The sequence below is a fragment of the Colias philodice genome, chromosome 2 (genome assembly GCF_061535455.1).
Source record: "Colias philodice isolate Cphi_HAF_F1 chromosome 2, ilColPhil1 Martin Lab GWU primary, whole genome shotgun sequence".
Taxonomy (NCBI): domain Eukaryota; kingdom Metazoa; phylum Arthropoda; class Insecta; order Lepidoptera; family Pieridae; genus Colias; species Colias philodice.
Genome location: NC_143087.1, coordinates 10,495,916 through 10,521,649, shown reverse-complemented (window position 1 = coordinate 10,521,649; position 25,734 = coordinate 10,495,916). Strand labels below are relative to the sequence as shown.

The following is a 25,734-nucleotide window of genomic DNA, read 5'->3' as shown; positions in this document are numbered from 1 at the left end:
TTTCTAGACAATGCATTGGGCACTTTCCCAGGTGTTGTATTGTTTATTCAGCGTATGAATTAAACGGAAAAAATCCAGTTAATTATTGGAATAAATATGTCGGTCCTATTCATATATATATATTATTTCCCCTGAACTCCCCAATCTTACAGGTTATAAATAAACATTCAGAAAATAGAAGTCCATCCCAGAAAAAGGTGGACATTCTACAATAATCGTATCAAAATGTAAAATGAAAATAAATTCCAGTTGCAAGAAACGTCAAGGACTTGATCCAAATTGAGTTATCTGAAGATCTTCATTAAGTTTTTGCCTCGGAAAGGGGTTGAATGTGGCCTCGTCATTCGATCCTCCATTTCTTTTGAGTTTGATAATTTAGAATACATTGAACTCGATTTATTTATTTTAGGTTTTTGTAATAAAACGTGATTTTAATTAAATATAAATTGAAAAGTATATTTAATAAACTTAAAAATTTGTAGAAATTGTCTAGGAACCGATTTCACCAGTTGCATTTTTTTGGTAAAATTTATTGAATAATATGATTATATCATTATACAAATAAGTATTTAATATATCATTTATACAAATAAGTCATAACATCATAAACAATGCTAATTTAAAATTGTATATTTGAACACATACAGTTTGATATGCTAATAACATAAAATACGAGGTCAAAAACTTAGCCGGGGACTAATGGTAACCGCCGCAACCGCAGAGTAATCGGGGCTTCAAACCACAAGCTTTTTGGCGATTTCCTAAATCATACTACAATAAGTAATAACTGTCTCAATGTGAATTATCATTAGAACATTATAATGATGAGATGTAAATATTGTAGCATTTTAAAATCTCATTACAATATAATATTGGCTATATTAGTTCGTATTACAAAATAGAATTGTTAGAATACTTGCGGGTGCGTATGTATCTACCTACGTAGCGCCCCATTTAGCGATTAGTAATTTTATATTTATATCATCAATCCATACTAATATTATAAATGCGAAAGTAACTCTGTCTGTCTGTCTGTTACTCAATCACGCCTAAACTACTGAACCAATTTGCATGAAATTTGGTATGGAGATATTTTGTTACCCGAGAAAGGACATAGGCTACTTTTTATAGCGAGATATGTACCACGGGCGAAGCCGGGGCGGACCTCTAGTAATCTATATTTTCGCAATAAATACCACAACAGTAATTACAGTATAAAAAAAAACTACACAAATAACCCTAGTCATCTAATCCGATCATTTCAAATTATAGAAAGTAATTTGTATAGAAAGTTAAGTTTTTTATGAGTAATTATTAAAATTGCGTTGATCGGATGCTGAACGTGAAAAGTGTACCAATTTAGCAGATCATCGGTAATTGTGCTGGAACGATAGACAAATAGAATATCCAATTGCGGTTTTCTCACTGTCCTGTTGGTTTTGTAACGGAGCTACTAAAGTTTTGATATTGATTTCATGACTTGGAATTTAGAGCTGTAATAGTTTTCTATCAATAACTTTTTTAGATTTTTTGGGTCCTCATAATTAGTAACTTACTTCATATCACCAGACTCCACCCTAACTAGGAATATTAAAAATGTTTCAATAAATAGGTAGGTAGGATACATATGTGATTCGGTGTTAACGAGTAGAAAACTTCTTTGTATTTTATTTCTGCCTGTACTTAGGATTTTCTCTTGCGCTTTCGACGCATGCGCGAAGTCATTTGATTTGAAATTGTGCCTCCTGAGCTCAGTAGGTAGCTATACTATCTACGCGCTCGTAGAATGACAACCCATTTTATTACTGCAGCCTAATAAATAACAGTCCTGGTTGATTCTTCTAGATTTTGACTATGTTTAGATTGCTCTTATGTAACTAGATATCTACCTAGCTACTAAAAGTTAGCGCTAAAATCAGTTTCAGTGTTTTGATTGTATATGTCTGTAAATAGCGCGTACAACGTTATTATTAATAATTATTCTTTTATTTAGAGAGCTCAGTCACAAAGCTTTATATGTATGTCGTTAGCAAAATCTTGAGATTAAAATAAAAATATCAATCATTTGGTTTTTAAACAGTAAAAACATTACGATACTCATAATAATAATCAATTTCGAATAGTTGATCAAACATTTCGTACATGAGTGTTCGATCACCTTGTTAAGATTATGATTACGCGATCTGTTACAATCGCACGCGACTTCCGCGCAACCACAATCATTTGCCGGCTAAATTGTTACCGACCATCGACCATCGACCAGCGACCATCGACTAGCCATCAATGATGTTTGCTTTGTTCAAATCTTGATTGTCTGTGGTACTTGCGGTAATTTGTCTACTCTATAATACGCCCATATCGTAAAATGTTTACCTTCCAATTTTAAACATTCGAAAGCTTCTTTTTATTGCAAAATCGTGATGAATAATAACATTATATTTCACCGCAAATCAAATATACGTTATCTACTGAAGTCTAGACGCCATTTATATCGTCTGCCGAGACGTTCCAATTTCAAACGAATTCAAATCGTGTTCCTTTTAAATGTCATTTGTTTGTCGATTCGGCGCGTGCCCACTAATGGAAAGCTTTAACCAATCTTTGCTAAACGATTGCTTTGCGAAAAAAATGATAGGGTGCTATAAAACATACGCTCTATGTCATTTTAAACTTCAACGTATGAGTCATAGATTTCATTTTAGACTGTGGATGGAGACATTTAGGACTTTTCTGGAATATTTTCGATCGCGATATCAGTCAGTGTATGTTTCGAGACTTCGATACTTTTAACCTTTTATCGTTCGAAAGAGCGTCGAATTAAAACATTACATACATGTGTGCGATTTTAAAGTGTTTCTCGATTAATGACAATCGATTGGAAACCAATATTTTATGAAGGTACTCGTGTTGATAGTTTTCTATTATGAATTCAATCAACATAAATTAGTTTTAATTTGGCCGGCGGAATTCATGTCTGGGTTTTGTTGACCCAGCTTATTCCCGCTTCATTATGAGAAATATTTTTTGTTTGTATTAATTTAAAAACATACAGGCGATTCGATGTCGAAATAACCGGCATCAATTATAATTTATACTTTTGTTAGGTTTTAATTCAAACGTAGGTACCTTGTTTTTACGGTTAATTTTTAAATTTTATTTGATGCTAACTAATTGATGAAATTGTTTATTATAGCGCCGACAATTATACAAAATAGTTAAATATTATGATATTTAAATATTCTAAGAAACCTTTGTTAAAAGTTCACATAAATAAAAAGTTAATCATGCGTATAAAGTAAAAACGAGCAATCGTAAACGGTGTCATAAAAAGAGATGCCATGTTGTAAGCTAAATAGAAATTAATTAAAAATAAACAGGAAATTTTGAAATCATCATAATCGTTCCCGTTTCTCATGGCCGGCCATATGTTATCATTAGTGTTAACGAGACGTTTACGATCCGATGTATCGACTACGAATATTAGACGAATATCGATTTTATTTAGGTGATATGGTTAATGTAAACGCCAACTTTGTTTCGTAATGAAAAGTTCATTTAAGGCATAAGACTGTATGTACATGGTATGTACCGATCTACGTGTCTTGACTTGGGTAATACATATTATATTTTGTTTACTTATAGGAAAAAATATATCATAATCAGGTACTTATTACATACTTTATGTAGTTTTAAAGATTAGGATAAAATCTCTTTATAAAAATTCTTATCTTATAAATTTATAAAGAATAGAAAAATTCGATCACGAGGACACGAACCCGCATCCTTTCACGCCTATCCGGGGCGAACGCTTGACCAACTCAGCCACCCGATTTTTTTCTATTCTTTATAAATTTATAAGATATAAGAATTTTTATAAAGTGACTAGCGGTCCGCCCCGGCTTCGCCCGTGGTACATATGAAAAATAGATGTTGGCCGATTCTCAGACTTACCCGATATGCACAGAAAATTTCATGAGAATCGGTCCACCCGTTTCGGAGGAGTATGCAGACTAACATTGTGACACGAGAATTTTATCCTAATCTTTAAAACTACATAAAGTATGTAATAAGTACCTGATTATGGTCGTCTCGTGTGATCGAATCTCTATATGGTGAAAAAGCTCAAGTATTTTGAAATACTGCAAAAATTAAAAATGTTCTCAAATATGTATTTAGGTACTTTTATTGAATGTGATTTCCCAAAACTTAACATTGGAAAATGACATTTCAGAATTAGTCACTTTAAAGCTCTTCAAGCTTAATATTTGAGGATGGAGCTTAAGAAGATTTAGAATAACAGCTTAGCAAAATAAATTGAGCTACTTTTAGCAGAAAAACGTAATATAATATTTTTATCCGAAGCTCTCGGACTAGTTTATAGACATCCATCGGATCGATTAATTTCCATAAATGTAAATTCGCGGCGCGATCGTTTCACTAATCACTATATAGCGCCATAAACATTTATGACATTATGTCGTAAATAATTTTACGATTAATTGGCACAAAGTACATTGTAACTAATGTTATTAGTTTTTAGCTTAATTGGATATTATTTATGTGCATATTTTTAAACTAATTTTGACTAATCAATTTAGGCACGGCTCATTAGCAGATTTGTATGGAAGATATTATATTTATTGTAATTTAGTATTGATTATTCTTTTTCCATATGAGTAGGTCATGTAGGAAGATAAAAAAAAATAATATAACGAAATGCGTCAAATATCATTATTTATAGTAATTTTATAGCTAATTTTAAGCATATCTATATTTTTCCATATTTATTATAAATGCTATTTTTAACTTTTACTTACGTGTATTGATCCTACTTGCGTGTTAAAAACTTTTAATTCAAACTTAAATATAGATATTGTCATATTGATGAGTAATATTGCGTCAATAAAGTATTTTTATTTATATTAACAGCTTCAATAAATATTCACAAATTACCTAACTATTAGAAAATGGATAAGTTTTAGAAATTTCACTGCTATCAATGATTTAAAATTTAAGACCTCCTTTCAGACACCTACCTATTCAGTTTTGTAAATAATTCATAATCCTCTAAGGCTTCTAACCTATAATTCTATATTTCTATAACGGTTTTATCTATACATAATAAATCTGTAGAAGGGTCAATTCTGTACATTGAAAATATTGAAAAAATAAATAGCAGGGGGTGTTACTGGATCGATACCAAACCCAAATATGTGATTAAAAAAATTTTTGTCTGTCTGTCTATCTGTCTGTATGTGAAGACATCACGTGAAAACTACCGGTTCGATTTCGATGAAACTTGGTATAATTATACCTTATTATCCTGGGCGTAAAATAGGATACTTTTTATCCTGGAAAAATACGTAGAAAAAAATTAATCTTAATTTTTCAGTTTTATCCATAAACGTTGTTCTGTAGAACCGCGAACGCACGTTGCGTATTATTATATAGACCGGGAGATACTGACACAAAATTTCGAGTCATTTGTAACAGGATGGCGGTTCTACAGGGTTCTTAGTACGCAATGACAAAAAGAAAAATGATAGTGTGAACGCTGGTACCGGCGGCTTAGTCGCGTGGGCGTTAGTCGAACTCGTCGGAAAATAGCGAAAGTCAAACGATTTGTAACAGTATGGCACTTATTTTTCCTGGAAGTTTGAGGATCAAAGAATATAAATGCAAAATTTCAAAGATCTAGGTGTTGGAAATCTTCACTTATATAAATTAATACTAAATAAATTTTTCAAGTATGACAGCACTTTTTCCCCCTACTAGAAGTATGGCAAATATAATAATGGTCACATTTTATCAAATACTCTCCAAAAATCCAAATGCAATACTGGTACAAAAAGTTTGGCGAAATAAATTTTTTTTGCAGATTTTCGGCGGTATGGCGACCATTTGGAATCGTCCGAAAAGTATGGCATAGCGATTTTCGTAAATGGCTGCACGACGATGGTTACCTGTGCAAAAGTTAGCCTGGTACAAATGGTTGAATAATTGTTTTATTTAAATCAACATATTCGCGTCGGTATGGCGGGCTGTAAGTCACACCGGAAAAGTATGGCATGACACTACCGCCTACTTCTTTTTTATGGGCTATCGGTAAATACTAAAATTTTTGTGTTACAAATCGTTTGACTTTCGCTATTTTTCCGACGAGTTCGGCTAACGCCCACGCGACTAAACCACCGATACCAGCGATCACACCATCATTTTTCTTTTTATCATTGCGTACTAAGACCCCTGTAGAACCGCCATCCTGTTACAAATGACTCGAAATTTTGTGTCAGTATCTCCCGGTCTAATAGGCCTAGTCGTATTTGGGTCCAATAGATATTTATAAGATGTCATTGTCAGAGTTACTCAAAATGGAGAAATAGGTAAACCATCCACACAAAGACCGTCATCCGCGCGGACGGAGTCGCGGGCGGAAGCTAGTATCAGAATAAAATGAAAATTGATACCTTACAGTCTATTAAAATCCCTATATTAAGTATAGTATATTAATATAATTTTAATGGAATTATTCCGACGTCGATTCTCGCCAACAAAACGTCTTTATTTCTTTGTATAATTTACGATGGGTAATAAACTCGTATACCTAAATATCGGTTAATAAAACTTAGACAGAATATGAGAGCGCCTGTGTCTGACTTGCGCAGTAAAAATCCAATTTCACTAGTGATGTGCATTTATAAATCGACGTTATACTTTTTGCAATGTAGAATTATTAGTATCTGTAACTTTTTCTGAGCCTATGAACGTCCGATTTGTTGATACGCATGCATTGTACAGTGTACACACTTTAATTTTGTTTACTAAATAACAAAATCGAAATATGATTAATCTTCATTAAACTGTTTAAACACATCTACATATTTCGGTAAACACTCGTTTTATAACAATTGATGGCTTTAATCAACGTTCAATAGCATTAAAGTATTTTAATATCATCTCTCGATATACCTTCAAGCTATTCGGGATTAGGCCTATAAAACATTCATCGAACAGTTAAACCAAAAGTATGCATGTTTAATATTCATAAATCTGTAATGCTTAATCAATTGTGATGAAGGCGATGAAATCCAATAGCTATAAGCTATATTCATCGAATGATGCTCCTCTGTAAACCCTATTGCTATCGTAATTTTACGAGGTGTGAGTGGTTTAAGAATTAAGGTTATTAAATATTTGAGAGAATTATCGATACCGTCCCATCACTAGCGATCTCAAAGACGATCGTGCCTCGTAAAATGTTATGATAACCATTATCATCACAAAAGACGCGTGTAATTGTTTGTCAAATAAATATTAATAAAAGTATGATGTTTATTAAATAAAATTTCAAAAATAACATGCGATTGGGTGTTGTGATATTATTTTGAGCGTAAACAAATTACACACTATTTTGTCCTTCGTAAGTAAGATAAGTGTGGTTATTGATATAAAATAAAAACAATTTTTGTGTTCATTATTAATTGTTTTAGTAGAATAATTTGTGATAAAATTAAAAAAATATGTTAGTAATATGTTAATAATAAATGTAACGCTAAACGTTTAATATAAATAACAACAAAAAACTGCTAGTTTTCTAATTAAATCATAGAACACTTTTTCAGTAGCAGACTTTACTATAGATATTTATATATTGTAATATTGTTGTATTTGACATAGAATTTAAAAGAGGTCATAAAAGATCGTTTGAATTTAATCAAAAATAAAGCAATAAAAATGTCAACATAAACAACCAGCAATTTTTTATTCCTATTTATATTCCATAAATCTTAGTCCTAAAATTGTTAAAAACTTACTTGTTAATTGTTAATTGTTAAATTACTATCCAGAAAACATTTACATATGTGTCAAATGTTTTATTGCAATTTTATAGGTCTAAATGATTTTTAGCATCGTTGAATCGAAAAGATTTTTTGAGTTTTGTCAAAATTAACGTAGGTAGTCGAAATTCGAAATTTTAGCATTTAGAAAATACCAAACAAAGGCAAAAATTTAATTCATATGGATATTGATGTCTTTATCATACAGAAAGCTGTTTTGTGATTATTTTTACTAAACCGGTGGAATAATTAAAAAAAATGACTTGCTGATAGCACTAGTAGACTGTGGTAATAATATAAACATTAGTGGCATATCAGCTATGATCTATGACTGATGATCTACGATTAGCAACTAACTACATATGTCTATTATATTTATATACAGATCACTTAAAACGGATTTACCAATTTTCATCTTTGGTACATGATACATCGTGTAAAATAAAAACAAATAACTAAGAAACTAGTAGTTATTAAGTACCCCGTATTTACACGACCCCAAATTCGTCTGAGGTCGGAAGATCGTAATTATAGCACGTACTTATCCCTTCACCCGGCCTTGCATAGCATCTGTAATTAGTAATTAGGTGGCCTGTGGGCTGTGAGTCAGGGTAATGACTCATCGTGAAGATGTCTATATTGTTATAGGTAGTATGCTATGCTTGCTGAATAGATTTCACCCGTACATCCTTAGCACTTATATATAACTAGCTGTTGCCCGCAGCTTCGCCTGCGTGGAAAAGATAAATTTTCATGGTACAAACTTTCATCCCCTATTTGATCCCCTTGGGGGATGAATTTTCTAAAATCCTTTCTTAGGGGACGCCTACGTTATGACATCTACGTGCATGCCAAATTTCAGCCCGATACGTCCAGTGGTTTGGGCTGTGCGTTGATAGATCACTATATCAGTCACCTTTGTAGATAACACTATACTAACATAATAATATTGTCAATATAGGCAGTGGTGTACCCAAGTAAGCAAGGGCTCAGCAAAATAACGTAATAGAGCCTCTTAACGACAAATTAAAAAAACCGCCATGACTACCTAAATTGCAATCTGTCATATATTTATTTTGAAAATGGAAGGAATATTCTAAACTTCGGTTCGGTCGAGATTTTCCGATAAGACTCGAGGGCCCCGTGAGCTTTAAGGCCCTAAGGCACTGCCCCACCAAACGCCTGGGTAAGGCCACTAAATATATAAATAGATTTACTAATAATTATAACTTATCATTTGTTTTGTAAAAAGCAATTGATGTTTTGCATTTTGACAAATTTGGAAGTGTAGTGGGTAAAGCTTTACGGGTTTTTAAACATAATACATGTATGCATAATGCATCTGCCCCTTACCCCAATTGGGGACATGGGACTTCACAAACATAGTAGAGTTTAATAATCCTGAAACCTCACATTTAAAATCATTCGAAGCAGGTTGATTTGCAGTATAGGTAATGAATTTTATTTATTAATTTATTATTTCATTAATTTATTCATAAGTCTTTTACCGACTCTACTATAGGTAGGTAGGTCTACTAAAGCCATCCTTCATTCAATTTAATTAAAACAAAATTAATAAAAAAAATCAAATGTAATTAGGACAAAAATTTAACCCCGGTTTAAATGAACACACAAAATAAACTAAAAATAGCTTTATTTGAAAATAACACAATTTAGTAAATTCACATTGGACGGATGCAATAATAATAAATTTATTTATAGTTTATAGATACTTAATAAAATTGTATACTTTAGCCTAGTTATTTACATTTCATGCTTACAATAATTCAATATAATACGTATAGGTATTAGGTAGGTTTTGTTAAGAATTTCCAAAATACACACTGAACTAAAAACATACTTTCCTCATGTAGGTATAATGAAAAAATATTACAATGTATTATTATTATGAAAGAGCAATTTTTTATTACTTATCAAAGAATACTGGGAACTGATTGAATAAACCAACTTTGTAATTTTTTATACTATTGAGCTAAATTAAAATAAGTAATATAAATTAAAACTTAATTGTAACGGCTGTTTTTCATGTCAGTGCAAATAAATTGGTACCTCAATAGATTTAAGGATAATAAACTGAACGTTTTGTACTCTATATTATTGTAGAGTACTGAAACAGGATAACATGAGCTGGCCAACTATATAAACAATAGTTCTACAAATGCCACATTTACAAAATTTAGAATTTTCATTAAGTCATAGCCACATATAAAGAGCACAGGCATTTGGACAGCTGCCACAAATAATACAATTTTACAACTTAACACATTAAATCAGCTCTCTGCCTCAACAACTCCAATCGTATTTCGTGTTCCCTGGCTGCCAGTCGCAGCGCATTTATACTAGAACTGGTTATGTCAACTGGTATCGACTCACTTCCAGGGGAAATAGGGGGAGAAATAGAAGGAGCAGGTGACGATCTTTCAGGAGATCTAGATGATGTCCTAGAATCGGATAGTTGAGGTTGTTCAGGGGACAGTCTTGGTGGTTCAGGTGCGGTTAGATTGGCGAATAGAGAGTGGAAGTGAGCGGGTGATGTAGCGTATAAGGGGGCTCCGAAGAGAGGCGGCCGGGATAGCGGGGGGAGGTACTGCGCTCCGAACAGCGGTGTGTTGGCGTACCTGAGGACAATAATAAAATATTACAAATAAAGCCGAAATGAGATTATATGAAAAATAAATAATAGACATGAATGTTAAATAATTTGTAAAAACACAGGTAAGTGACTTTGGACTAATAATAAGGTATCTTATTAACAATTATTGACCAATAGACAGACAAAAAGTATGTCTATATACATATATGTATCCAGTATAATTAAAAAGTAACAATTTCATACATTTCAGGCCAGTTTTTGATGAAACCCCTGAGAAAATTAATATGAATACATAAAAATAAAACATCTGCTCATTACCTAAATGAAACCAGTGCATTATCAAACGGCTTCCTCAAGCTGAAGCCGAGCTGTGAGAGCGGGTGCGGCGGCGGCGGGAGCGTGGTTGGCGCGGGCAACGGCTGCCCGCTGCCAAGGTACCCGCTATATGGATGCGCGTGTGGCCCCACCTTTTCTTGCTTGCGCCATTTCGCTCGCCGGTTTTGAAACCACACCTGATGACAAGGCATGTGTAAAGCAACTGATCGTTGGAAAAGTTAAAGGCCAGTTTCAGGAGCTCTCTGATTGTCTTGTTTACTTAAATTTTGATTTTTATGTCATGTTTAGTGAAAAATAAGCTAAAGGACGTTAAAAAACTGACAAATTAACTTTAAGATGAACTTTTATTAATGTAAGAAAAGCTTGTTGAAAGGTCTTATGTAGGTATAATTAATGTTTTCGAAACGAAATGAAATAATATTATATATACCTAAAGAATTAGTTTTCCCGAATTTTGTTATGATTGGTGTTCGAAAAATGATTATTTAAGAGTTCGTTAATGATACCTTCATCCTCGATTTAATTACTTTAGTACCTAAATGATTTTAAGGCGTTTAGTCCCAGAAAAGATTAACAATATAATATTTTATACATTTTATGGCCAAGCCTTTAAAAAGTAATATTGAATCGAATACTGTACTGTATACTACATAACATTATATGTTGCGACTTTAACTATAGTTTATAATATATTGGATTAAAACCAGTTGGACATCATAATCACGATAGATAGAGAAATTATAAACAGATTAATCTAGTCCCATAAAGCAATATCTTTATGGACACCGTTTAAACTCTCTTACGTGTCAACATAGTGATTAAAAACCGTTAAAATAGTTCTGCTATATAATTGAGACGTTATAAACCAATATGGCACATAATATTGCATTCTCTTCGAACGAGTACAGCGACCATGATTTCAGGCCGTAAACGGAAATTTATGGCTTTAATTATCTTTCAAACGGCCAGTTAATTACTTATCAAGAACTGAACGATTCTCCAGTTATATTGTTGGACATGTTTATTAAGTGTCATATTTCTTTACAATTTAATAATCATGGTTGTCACTTGTCAGTATAATCTTAAATAAACTTTTGTCACTTGAATATCTTAAGACCGAAACAATACGCTTTTGTAAACGCTTTAACATAGCAATTGCCAATTTGCTATAAATGATATACCAAAAGTTACGTAATACTACTGGAATATTATTGCTGAAAGTCTACAAATTCATTTTATTGAAGAGTAAATAGTAAACGGGCATTGAACACTTAATAAATTATTATTATATGCTACTAGTACAGTATTGATCGAAACTGCACACTACTCTCATATACAAACTAAGATCACCTTATTCATATACATTATACATATATACGTAATGACTTAATGAGACATTTGACTGCACTTTAAATGGCGAATTTTCTAAGAACAAAGCGCACTTAAGTGGAAGGTATAATCATAATCGCATTTATGTGTAGGTAAAACAGAAAAACCTTGCCTTACTTTCATTATAATTATTTTAATGTCCGCTATTCGATTGTAATAGATGTGATTCACAAACCACAGTTTTCTCTGTGTTTTTATCATAAAGTCGTTAAGGTGTGCACTCAATATTATACAGTTTTAATGGGAATGTCCCTTTAATCAACGTTTAATGGGCACCTCATCACACAGTCATTAGTATGGACGTGAGAAAAATATTAACGTTTTAAACGTCTACAAATATTTTTTATTCCCTTTGTAATCGATCGTTATTGAGCTTTCTTGTATAAACGTAATAATGAATATTGAAGTAATTTCTGTTCGTTATGAATGGGTTGTTATTTTGAATGAGTACTTGTGTATTCAGTAAAAACATTAAGTATATAATCAAGTAAGGAAGACACAATATCAATATAATATAATCTAGTTTTATGGTCCCTCCCATTTCCCCTCTTGATCTATTTTAGGTAGGACAAAGTTATTTCATATCGAGTCGATAGAAAAGAGAAATCGAAGTACTTATAGGTAAGAAATATCCATTCCATGCTCTACCATTCTTATACCATATACAAAGAAGTATGTTTTTTGCGTTTATATTTCATGCTAAATAAATATTTATATTTCATGCTAAATAAAGATCTAAGTAAATACTTAGATCTTCTCATATTGTATTGTATAAAAACTTCAGGTCATAAACTGATCATTGTTTAAAAAACTATAACATGTTTCATACTGAGCTGCTATCTATAAATCCAATAGAAAATAGCCAATAAATATGAACTGCATCCGCTTATATTGTCGGAATGCTAACTGCCTTTTACACCGCTATAAAAATTACTATATTAGCAAGTACAATGGCATAACAAAAACATTAACATGTCGGTAATATAGAGGCGAATCAAAGGCGGATAAAATTATTAGTTTTTACACAAATCCATATACGTCTTAAACGACTGTTACATTCGCTTGTTATTGAATTTTATCACGTGTTATGTTATTGCGTTTTTACTTTGAACAATTGAGACTATTGAGACTTTCTGGTTAAAACTTGGCCGGTTTTTAATCTGCGGTATTAAAATATTTGAAGTCAACTTATTAAATGAAAACTGGTATATATATATATATGATAACTGGAAATATTTAAAGTTCGCAAAGTAATTGAAACAGAAAAATTGTCCTAAAGCAATGTTCATGTTTAAAAAGTGAATATGGTGGTAATATTTTAACACTTACTTGGATTCTAGCTTCAGTAAGGCCGATTTTCAAAGCCAACTCCTCTCTATAACAAAGAAAAAATATTTAATAAACATCATATTTTTGAAATAGTCTGAAAGTAACGTAAGTTCACATTTTATGTTTACAGTTTGTATTAATCATGGTACCTAGAATAGGATTCCAAGTGAAGGTAGGTTAGTATCCAATTTTTCTAAGAACATTGTAACACCGAAGGTGTATTTAATCCGGAGCCTTAGCTTTTTTTTTAATTACAACCCCGACAATGGAGCAGGAGATGATACTTGATAGTAAGGTGATGGCCGCCCATAACATTTCACAGCATTAGGTAACACTGCGACCGTATTGCCGGCTTTAAGGAGGAAGAAGGCTTTTAAGGTGAGTAAATAAACCTTTGATGGTAAAGTAAATAAACTTTATAAAAATATTACTATTTAAAATATTCACCGAGTAAAAACATCTGGATAATGCGTCCTGCCGAACGCTTTCTCCAGTTCATCCAGCTGGTAACTCGTGAAGGTGGTCCTGTATCTCCTCTGCTTGCGCCTGGGCAGGTCCTCGTCGTCCAGTCCGCTGCCGGAGCATGGCCGCTCAGGGTCATGGGGAGGCAGCTCGGTTAATTGTTCTGATACACCCATGGTCTGGAAGATTCAATTGGTTAACGATGTTGTGATTTACCGGTTTGAAGGAAAGGTGTCAAATAATATACCTAATTACCTATCTGGGGACGTTTAGGTTGCATAAGTTTGGGAAAGGTCATTTAAGATTTAAGAGATAATTTAATAGGCTACGTGACGTAATATTACAGACTTAATTTTTTTAAGATTGTTACCTAAATGAGCTGTGAAAATGTTCTGATAATTTTGCAGAATTCACATTTGCAGTTATAGTTATGCATTCATTTTTGAAATTAAATATTAGCTTGTAAGTTAGCTTGATAGACCGCAATGGAAAATTTGGATGTTTTATTTTAATTACCTTTTTCATTTTAATTAATGCTGCAAATCGTTTGAATTTTTGATTAGGTACCTAAATTAGTGAAATGTTATAGAAACAGACTGTCGATATTACTAATTTTTTATTAGTATGTTAATGAAAAACATTATCTAAATAGACCATATTGAAATAACTATTATTTAAATTAATGTAGCATAAACGTTTAAAATTTTTAAATTACCAAAATTAGTGGAATATCTGCATATTTTTTTTTATTCGTTCTTTTTATTGGAATTGATTGCTTTTTTTATTTTAATTGATAGGTATAACACACAGATAAAGTAGATAAAGTTTAAACATTTAAACTGAAAATATCTAAATTATATATCTAAATTAGTAAAATACTACAAATTATAATTCTTTCTTCATTGTTCTAAGACAATTATTGAACATTGCCTGGGTTTTTGTTAGGAAAGTTTCTTTCAAGCGTTGCATATTTTTCCAATTGGTGTATAATGCACGTTTTAACTTTAATTTACCGATGACTGGTCACAATAAGACGGTAATAGACTAAATTCTATCAAGTGTTACGACACCTGTCGACACAGCCATCTGTCGATACAAATTAACTTATATTTTGTAAAATAAATGTTTTTGAGCACTAAAAAGGAATTGTTTCATTAAGTCTGTGTCTTGTTTTAATCTAGTATATCTATTACTTTGTAATGCATGTGAATTCGAATAAAATTTATTGTTGTGGATAATTTGTAAATGTATTGCTGCTTTTTATGTGCGATGTTTTTATGATAAATATTCGAACGAATAAAGCAGACAAAAATTAATATCTTATTTATTTATATAGATACCTATTCGATTAATGTATACCTACTGAGGTATACAGGGTGTCCCACTATTGGTATACTAAGCGCGAAGGGACTTGTAGTTTTGCATACACTGATCACGTAAAAAATACTTAAACAACAAAGTTACGTCAAAAAATTTTTGCTAAATTTTTCCTGACAATTCATGTTTCTTTTCTAGCTTCGCGCAGCCGGCATATACCGCTTCTCTAATGTGAGCATTTTGTCTATGAAAACATAATCTTAAACGATAGCTCACGTGCGGGTGGCAAAGTTGGGCGGGTTGCTTGTTATGGGTGTTCATATCGAGTTTTAAGAATTCATCTATTTGAAAAAAAGATGCTTCTGGAATTTTTTAAGTATTTTTTACGTACTCAGCGTATGCAAAACTATAACCTCCTTTGAGCTTAGTATACCAAAAGTGGGACACCCTGTATAATAAATCATAGGTTGTTTTTCACCGACTTACTAATAAACTTCTTGTTTTTAATATTTATAATAATTAATCACTTATAAAATTGCATTGCGCTGGTATTTGGCTGCATAATTTTGTTTTTGGATTGCATATTATATTGTCTACAATGTATCGTCTACATTAAAAACAACGAATTGCGTGCGTTCTGTTCAATTTAACTATATTAGCATTAAAACCGGTACAACAAAAAATCATACGAAACAAAAACAGCAGTATCGCAGTTACCAGCCGTGATAAAAACTTGATTAAATTAAATAAAGTAATCAAGAAGTGTGTTTTGCCGGTTGGCTGGTTACATTTCTCATTTGCGTATTGGTCATTGATCCAATGTATCGAATGTCCTACTTCCTACTGACACAATAGTCTCCTGCAGTTGGCTAGTCTGAATCAAGATTGGTATGAAATCTGGTCAAAGGGACTTTTACTGTTATTATCTTTCTTTGTAAACTGACAAAACTTGATCTCCTCAAGAACGGTTATTGATATACAAATGCGAAATTATGAACACCAAAAAATGGTAATCATGTCACTATCATATTATTTAGCAAATTATTCGAATCTATTTCTGACCTACACGTGAAGACCAAAAAATCTAACTTTATATGCATTTCCTCAAACAAAACAAGCAAAACACTATAATGACATTTTTTTTCAACAAAGTTGCGTAGAGTTCGTTTCCCTTGCCCGTACCGCTCCATTAACCAACTTTCCTTTGACAAAATCAATTAATTTCCGAAACTAACAATTAAAACTTAATTAAAATTGTAGCCATAGTTTAGATTAACTTACTCATTATAATGACTAACCCATAAAGGCTATTTTTTTAACAAACTACCTATTATGCAAATAACATTTTTTGGTTTATTAAAATGGCTTTCTTATTTATTGCTTATTTTAGGCAATTAGTTTGTTTATATTAATAAGTAGTATCTATTCTTTGTGTTTTAAAAGAATGGGCATTATTATAACCCAATTAAAGGTGCTTTTATTAGAGTTGAATCTATAAATGAATGAGTTTGGAAATTGTAATTTATTGTTTGAGTGTGATCCTCTGTTTGTATAGTATGTACTTTTAAAGAACAGGATAAAGTAAAAAGTCCTCGTTCGAATCCTGCTAAGCATTTACGGACGGTTAAAAAAGGTCTTGGTCTAACAGAACGGAAGGCTGATAACATCTTACATGCTTACGAAAAAAACGATCAGCCCATTGAATGTGAAATGCTTTTCTTAGAAATCTTGAGGAGAAGAGGAACTTTACGTTATAATTGGTAGAAAACAACATCCTATTTAAATAAAGGTTATCTAAAATGTAATGCCTTAGATACAACTTTAACAGGATAGACTTCTGACTTAGCCTAAGAAGATATTGACTATTGATACTTACAAACGTTCAAAATCTAAAGCACCTAGAGATCAAAAGATCTTCAGCATCTAAAGATTTGAATAGTACCATACTATTGTTCATCATTACCAGATGTTTAAAAAAAAGTTGTTCATTCTAATTCCTAACGTATTTGGGAAAAGTCGAGAAAGTTCGAAAAATGTCCAGAGGAACCGCAAAAAGTTCTTAGATACGGAAAAATTCGCGCTAGCTAATTATGTGCAAATACGATGTATTATCAGACAGGTTAATTTGAATTGTACCATAAAGTTAATAACATTTTCAAGTAATTAATAATTTATTCAGATACAAGAGCCGTGCAGTTAGCGTTTTGCAATTAACTCCTAAGCCATAAATATTCGCCAACGTACAGACGTAGGTACATACTTCATTTCATACACGATTGCGCTTCAGAATTAAAAATAATGTCATGTGTTGGAAGTTGAAAAATTTATGTCTGGAACTTTGTGTATTTACCCAAATTTCTTAAGTCTTTGAAAAATATCAGATACTTAAGTTTAATAGAAATTGGCTTAATCTTTGCACGTGGAAATCGACCAAATTTTGGCTAAATAATAAATCTAGGATGATGTTAATCATAGATGTAAATATTATAGATAATTCAAATAAAATATCAGAAAATACTTTAAAAGCGCTTAGAATCTGCGGACCTACTTTCTTACCACTAGATACATAAAAAAGCTAATGCATACCTACTTAAACGAGGAATTATACTACCGAGATCGAGTATAATCAGAAGCTTAAAAAATTTAAAATCATGATTAAAACAACAAAAAACAAAATCTTCTTTACTCTACACCAATCTTAAATGCAAAAATTCCAGTTAAAAAAGCTAAGAACCAAACAAATTACGTTTTATGTTAATATAGAGCTGATTAATTCTAACATTGGAACTTTACTAGCTTTAAAAATGCGTAGAATAATGCGATTACTCATGCGTAAGTTATTTTATAGTATGTATTTGTTGATACGCACGGCGCCTTCCCGGATTATACTTTATGTTCGTTCGTCCATTAGTCCGGAACAGATTATCAAATGTTTTGTCACCAGGCTCGTGACACATGAGTTATATCCCGTCTGAAAGTTTTAATGGTAAAGGTTCGGCTACTATTTTTAATTTATCATCATCAAACTAAGGTACCTACTTACTTTGTCTTATGAATATTGGTAGTAAAATCTGAATTGCCGTTGGAATGTTTGGAAAGTACAATAAAACTGAATTACATGTGAATATCGTTCTTGAAATTCAATGCCTTTGTTAAAAAAATACTTCGGAAAGTCGACAATGTAAATTTAACAAAAATATGTCAAATGCAAAATACCAATTAAATCGGCAATTATAAAATGGCATAGGTACCTACTTATTAAATGCGACAGTATTTTTCCTATTATTTACCTAAGTAATTACATACGATATTCCTTGGTACAGGAAACATTTGTTTTATCAATTTAGCAGACACGAATTAATAAAATTAACATATTAATAATATGTAATTATACGAAGGCAATGGAAATTGAACCCTAAGTAAAGGTCGTGTTATCAGCTAAGAGACAGGCATCAGTCACGGGTGACTCATCCACTTTCAGCTTATCTAAAGGTTTCAAATAATCCGAAACACCATTAACACCCGTCCTTACTAATGGACAAAAACATTTAATCCCTGAATTCTAAGAGTGCAAAAAGATTATATCGAGGAAAATATTATAAGTTTTAAACATGTTTTTCTTCAAGACAAAAAGATATGCAAACATATATTAACCATGATGATCCCATTATAATCGGACCTAATACAATAATTGAAACAACATCGAATGCAGAACCCCATAAAATCGTATCAGATTACCAGATCAAATCAAACTTTAATATTACATTCAAAATTACGCCAATCATTAGCTGATATTAATCTCATACAAATCTACCCTAATTTCATCATCGAATAATGAAACAAAAAATTTGATCACAATTAAAAATCGAGATATAAATCGTTCTGTAACCGACTTTCCTATTAAACACACCGCTAGTAGCCCAGAGTAGCGTGTAATGAGAAATCAGAATGTTAATTAAGATCTAATTAAGTCTAATACAATCAATGCTGCTCGCGTTCCGGAGGCTTCCGCAAGTCATCCAGTGGTTATCTAAACCAGCGCTACGAGACCCTTGACCTTCACGTATCTCTTTAAACAAAATCCAACCTATGCAACAACTGGGGGCATATACAGAGGCCACGCAAGCTGGTAACTTTAATCGAATTGAGATCGGCCAACCCTTTAGTAAAAAATTGGTTAGAATCACTCATTCGGGGAGCTATTGTGGTGCGAGAACTCAATTTAGTACACATTGTATTGTAAAACTACGTGAGATTGGTGTAAATAGTAATAAAGATATCACGTCGTATTTAAAGGGAGATAAGTGAGATGTGTTATTTAATTTGAGATATAAAAAATTGATTATTTACTTGCATAGTCCTCATAATTGTATTATAATTTTAATACAATTATATAATTACAATGACTATTCAAATTTTTGCATTATCGTGTGAAATAAAGTATACATTTTTCCTGTCTACCTATCAGTTAATTATCGCCAGCTATTATAATGGATAATAGCTGCCTTATCTTTGTCAAAATATTATCTAACTCCAGTGACTGTTTGTAAGGTGTCGCCTACACGGTTTTCTCCAGCAATAAAATATTTATTATCCAATATATCTACTGAAGCGTAAAATACAAATGTGTATTCTATAGATTTATAAATAGATTTAACAGCGAGATGAATACTTACGTGGCTCAATAAAAGTCTAATAAAAAGGAGACCACTACAATGGCTCGATCTTTGTTGTTGACCCATACAGTAATCTAAAGAGCATTTATAGACCCCGAGATATGGACACAACGTACGGAGCTGAACATAATACAAGCTATAAACAAAATTAACAACACAAGGAACCCCGCTGATTTCAATTTTGGGTCTGACATCGGCCCTAATTCAATAAAGCAATAAAATTCACCTAATTATGCAAATGCTTTTAAAATATCGAATATTTATACCTTTTCTGACTACAAAAATTATGATGGGCGCCGTCAAGTTAGCGTTGATTAATGGAAGCCGGTTCTTCCGTAATCAAAATAATGTCATTATAAAATTTAATTGTTGTTTATAATTAGAATAACTGCGGGGGGTTTGACGTAGTGTGTACTTAATATATTACCAATAAAAAAATCTTAATTCATAATATGTAATACGATAATATACACCTTCTACCATAAATGGTTTGCCTAATATTTAAGAAATATATGAAATGATAGGTATTTCCTAAATAATATCTACAAAAATAAATTAAGAAAATATTACATCTACCTAAATTTTATAAATCAAGGACATGACCCCGACATGAATTTACAATCAAATGATTGATTACATGTGCGCCATTAATTAAAAGATAAAAATAATCGATAAAAATTTTATAGGATAAAATGAAATAATCCCCATACAAAAATAATAAATTAATGAAATAAACTATTTGACATTTTTGATAGTATTTAAATATCATAGTTATTAAAATAAAAAATTAATAAAAAAAATAACAATTACATATTAAAAAAATATTACTTAATACTCACATTAAATCACTTAAAATCAGCAGCAACAACTTAGTCCGCAATCAACAATTTATAAAATAAGTTCACACAACCTAAATAGGTGCGTCACAATTTACATGACACGTTACGAACACAACAAATTAATAAACTATGACACACCAACGCCTTCAATCGACTGGTTATGAATAAAGCGACTTGACTGCGATCACCTACGCACGAGTCAAAAATGAAGAATAAAAAATGTATCGGGCCCAAGCTCCGCCTTGCGGTACGCCCGACCAATAGCCGCGCTCAAATACATTGACAGTCGCGAGGGTGGGCTCGAATCGTTTGATACCAGTCCCAAGTTCGATACTGCTAATTGACTTTATCAACAAACTGACTTTACTGGCCACGGTCACGATATATGCGTTTGTCTGCCGCGTCGAAAGCCTAACTGCCACCCACTAGCAATGAAATTAAGTATCTACCAAGATTTTCTTGTAGCTTAATTTTTTGATGCAATAATTTTCACAGAGTCTTCAACAATGATTATAAAATGAATTAACCTATTATAAAATAAAAAATCTGTGTTCGACAAATTTTCGAACAATTTTTTGGTAGATATTTAATTATAAAATGAATGAGAAATATTATTTTAACTACATAGCAGCCATTGTTAATCATGTAAAAAAGAACAATTTCAATAGTTAGAAATAAAGTAAGCTAGGTTATTTAATTCAAAATATAATTGCTGAATTGTCTGAAATAGTGTTATCGGCATTAGTTGAACTCATAGCTAAACAACTATCATGAATGACTAATTCGACAAGCATTCTTCGACTCGTTTTAATTTATTTTCAGAGTCGATGACCTGTACCTACAGATAGATACAATTAATTTCAGTTAATAAACTTGTCGATCTAATTCTCGGCTTCGAAGTTAAATTGATAAAATAATTTGTAAGTTTCATTCAACTAAACCAAATCGGTAGGTACCTACATATTTAATCATATTATTAAGGGACCATTAAGATGTTATTTTAGATATATACCTACTTAAGGAATTAAATCTTCTCTATAAATTAATTTATCTATGTTTGTCCTTATTACATAAATAATAATTGATAGATCGCTCCAAACTGACCACGATGATTCTGCAATATTAATAATTATTTCGCTATTAACTCAATGCTTAATTCCAACAATCATTTGTATAATTCATACAAAATTACATCGTGTTAAAATATTGTAGCCTTTGAATATAATGAAACACGACAATTGAGTATTTGAATAAAAAAAAATTATTGATTTTTTTTATGTATTTTGAAACTTTATTATTAATAATATTGATATTTAATGCAAATAACTTCAAAATTTTTTTTTCCGTTAATTATAAGCAATTAAAAATTGATGAAATTTAAGTTAGAATCACGTGACTACAAACGCGCCATGACTGGTCACCACAGTTGTGACGTCATAATGTTATAGCTATTTACTGCAGTAGGGTCAACTCATCTAATTCTGTGACAAAACAGAATATGAAAAAAAAAACAGGTTAAACTTTATAAATTTTATTTTTATTTTTAATAGGAACATTAATCAATCTTCTATTTATCAAATTGAGCAAGTGTAATCTTAACACATATGAATTAACTCAGCGTAAAATGAGCTTAATCAAACCGCGATGACTTGTCTAATTCTGTGACAATCACCATAATTCGGTGATAGTACTTCTCTAATTCTGTTATAACCGAATTAAGTGAGTATTTATTATTTTTTAACACAAAAGTAAAAAAAAAATACAATTAATAAAAAATATAAACATATTGAAAGTAATAATTATGTATTTATTTATCAATGAGAAATTATCAAAAGAGGGGAACCATAAAAAATTAATATTGGACTTTATAATTGTTTGTGTGAACAGTGTACAGACTCATTTTTGACTGCAGAATATTTTGAATTGCGGATGTCAGCGTTGTTTCATTATATTTTCTATTTTTATTTTTGTCTTCCTCCATGCTGTCTAAAATAAAAAAAATAACTCACTTAATTATGTGATAAAAAAAAAAACGGACTTTTTTAAAATGCTTGAAAGCGATCCTACTTTTAAACCTGAGTAAAAATAAATATTTTCTGACTTAAACGACTAACGTATACGTACTAAAAACAATTTTATTTATACACGAATTGAAAATAATAAAAATTTGCTTGGTTAATTCGGTGACACTGTTTTGAGTTGCAATCTTGAAAATCGTTAACTTTTTGAACCCAGGAAATAAGGTATTATGCAAAAACAAATGAAAAATTACTAAAACCTTTATCGGTATCAACAAGAATATGTTTCTAACAATTAATTATCAAAGTATCATGAACTTACGCTCACCTTTTCTATTTAAAATTAATTAAATAATGACAGCACAGTTGCACGCTACCGGTGAAACGTCAAACATGGCGGGCGCAGTGACAAATCCCGTGATTGTTACTATCTCACCCGCACGATTTTAACAAAAAATTGTACACGAAAAGAAGCTTTATTACCATACCATAGGGCTAATTTTAATGTATTGGATTTTACTCCTATAACGCTGTAAAAGAGTCCAAACGTTGTATCTCCGAATTAAGTGAGTCACATAATTAGGTGAGTTTACCCTACATAGCGTTTACGGCTATTACACGTGACTAGACAATAATATTGAAAGTTTATTGCTAAAATACGATTTGTTAGTTGGTTCCGAATTAGTTAGTTAGTTACGAATAATATTCTTAATGTTGATATATTTATGATCACCGATTTTTGTCAGGAGTTGCCTTTGTAGTACATATTCGTACATAATGGTACAAAACGATAACTTTTGAGGTTCGCCATTTTTAATATAAATTTAAATCTTCTTCTTATATATAAAAATGAATCGCAAAATGTGTTGGTAAGCGCATAACTCGAGAACAGCTGAACTGATTTCGATAATTCTTTTTTTATTATATTCCTTGAAGTACGAGGATGGTTTTTATATAGAGAAAACGTAAATATTATGTACCACGGGCGAAGCCGGGGCGGACCGCTAGTATATAATTAACAATTAATATAATTAATATGTAATTTAATAATGACAACAAAATTAAATAGATCAAAACACTCTATTTATTATTAACACGCTTTTATTAGCTTCACCTGTATGTTTGTATGTAACCGACTCCTTTCGAAGTTTCGACTCGATTTTGATCCACTTAAAACCGACGGATTTTGTTCAAATTTTGAACACTTATCAAGGTCCGATGACAATACAATAATATCATAAATTTATCCTGATAAGGACCGCCAGGATCAGCTTAAAACATATGTTTGTATGTAATCAATTCTCCTTTCGATTCGATTTAGACCCACTATAAACTGACGGATTTAATTTAAATTTTGTATACTTATAAAAACCCGGTAACAACACAATAATTTCATGAATTTATCTTATTATCCTGTTTAGTTTTTCAAACTATATTTATTTTTCTATCAACTGCAATGAGTGAAAACTAACATTATGACGTCACACGCGCTCGGGTGACGCTTCGGGAGTTGTCGGCGTGTCTTCGGTACTGGATTCAAAGACTAATTTTTATTTTGAAATAACTTTTGAATTATTGCAAAAAAAATAAAAATAAAAACAGTTTTGTTATAAAACTAATATATAATCTTTCCATTTATCACAAAAAAAAAATTAATTCAAATACTCAATTGTGTAAATTCAAATAAACATGAACACGAACGCATTAGACAGAAATTACAAAATAACTAGGATTTCCTCCTAGCCATAATTACAAAGCAAATTACGCAAGTAATAACATATGAATAATAAACCGAGATAAAACTCTTGCTGTAAATTATACTAAACATTTCCCGCGCTCGCTCGAATTAGTCCGTATTTAATTTTGGGAAAATGTAAAAATAAACGTTTTTATTTGTGTAAATAACACAATAAAACCGTGGCCGTTATTAGGGGCACGATACAGCGCAAATTACAGAGATACGATCTTCGTCGCAGTAATTGTTATTTTGTGTCGTTAGTCGTCGATTGTGTAAATTCAGTTAGGGCATACATTTGTTCAATTCAATATATTATTATCAGAGTTCTGTTGGTAGAGTGTTGTTTTAATATTTGTTGGCAGTTACGTTTGTTAGGTTTAACAGATACCTAGGTAGTTCTGCATAAATGAATAATAATTCATAAAATATAATTGTCTCTATCAATCTACAAAGTTATACATTTAAAAACGAAATATTTCAAGTAAGTACCTACTGGTAGATACGCAAATTAAATTAAAAACACGAAAAAATTATTAAACATACCTACAAACCGTCTCTTTTCAGTTCAAACATAATATAAATTCGAATACTGTATAGCTCCCTTACCAAATCTATCTCTTCTCCTCTACACAAATGATATAACTTTTTGTTACATTAACATTTTCTCAAATTCATAATCAGACGGAACCCAAAACTTTTTCCCGCCTCTTAACTTGACACAAATTTCACCGCGCCGGAAACGGACGCGTTAGGGAAAAAATTACGCACTTCCCCACTTGCAGTTATTGCAATAAAGATAATAATTAGTTTACGTGTCCACAAACACTTCCGACACTCGTATTAAAAAAGTATTAAAATGTACGTGACATTTTGAAGATGGACAAGGTAGATTCTAATTTTATTGCTCTACAATAATAGCCCCTAAAATGATAGTAAGAAGAATGGTAATCGCTCATACCCTGTAATTTGTCGGCTAGACTATTGGTAACCAAAATCAATCAGTGTGTTATTATTTTTTTTAGATGTCCCAGTTCTCCGGATGTGACAATTGCTTCGTCGCCTACTTTGATACTTAAAAAAAATTACTAAGTTCACTGTTTAATATGTCTGTGTACTAATTAATATTATTAAGTAGGTATGTCTGCTTTTTTAAAAGATAGAATATCGAATCTTTCATT

The 25,734-nt window shown here is 31.5% G+C and overlaps 1 protein-coding gene and 1 long non-coding RNA gene across 2 annotated transcripts; both read right to left on the bottom strand.

Moving 5' to 3' along the window:
• Positions 1 to 9,534: 9,534 nt before the first annotated feature.
• LOC149490754 (homeobox protein aristaless-like) lies at positions 9,535 to 20,993 on the bottom strand. The gene is made up of 5 exons (XM_089711212.1): positions 20,801 to 20,993; positions 13,954 to 14,147; positions 13,507 to 13,552; positions 10,771 to 10,964; positions 9,535 to 10,477 (listed from the first exon to the last, which is right to left on the bottom strand). Exons 2-5 carry the CDS (start codon positions 14,142 to 14,144, stop codon positions 10,117 to 10,119), a joined length of 792 nt encoding a protein of 263 aa, XP_089567338.1. The 5' UTR covers positions 14,145 to 14,147; positions 20,801 to 20,993; the 3' UTR covers positions 9,535 to 10,116.
• A 1,593-nt stretch (positions 20,994 to 22,586) lies between these two features.
• Positions 22,587 to 23,418, bottom strand: LOC149490753 (uncharacterized). Its single transcript, XR_016317704.1, has 2 exons — positions 23,147 to 23,418; positions 22,587 to 22,786 (listed from the first exon to the last, which is right to left on the bottom strand). It is a non-coding gene; the product is annotated as an uncharacterized LOC149490753 (long non-coding RNA).
• Positions 23,419 to 25,734: the final 2,316 nt, after the last annotated feature.

Bases quoted from the DNA above. Each gene is read 5' to 3' on its own strand.
- LOC149490754 (XM_089711212.1), bottom strand. From the start codon at position 14,144: ATGGGTGTATCAGAACAATTAACCGAGCTGCCTCCCCATGACCCTGAG. The intron at 13,553-13,953 runs GTGAATATTTTA...TCTTTGTTATAG, and splicing joins TATCCAGATGTTTTTACTCG to AGAGGAGTTGGCTTTGAAAA. The intron at 10,478-10,770 runs GTAATGAGCAGA...TATTGTCCTCAG, and splicing joins AATGCACTGGTTTCATTTAG to GTACGCCAACACACCGCTGT.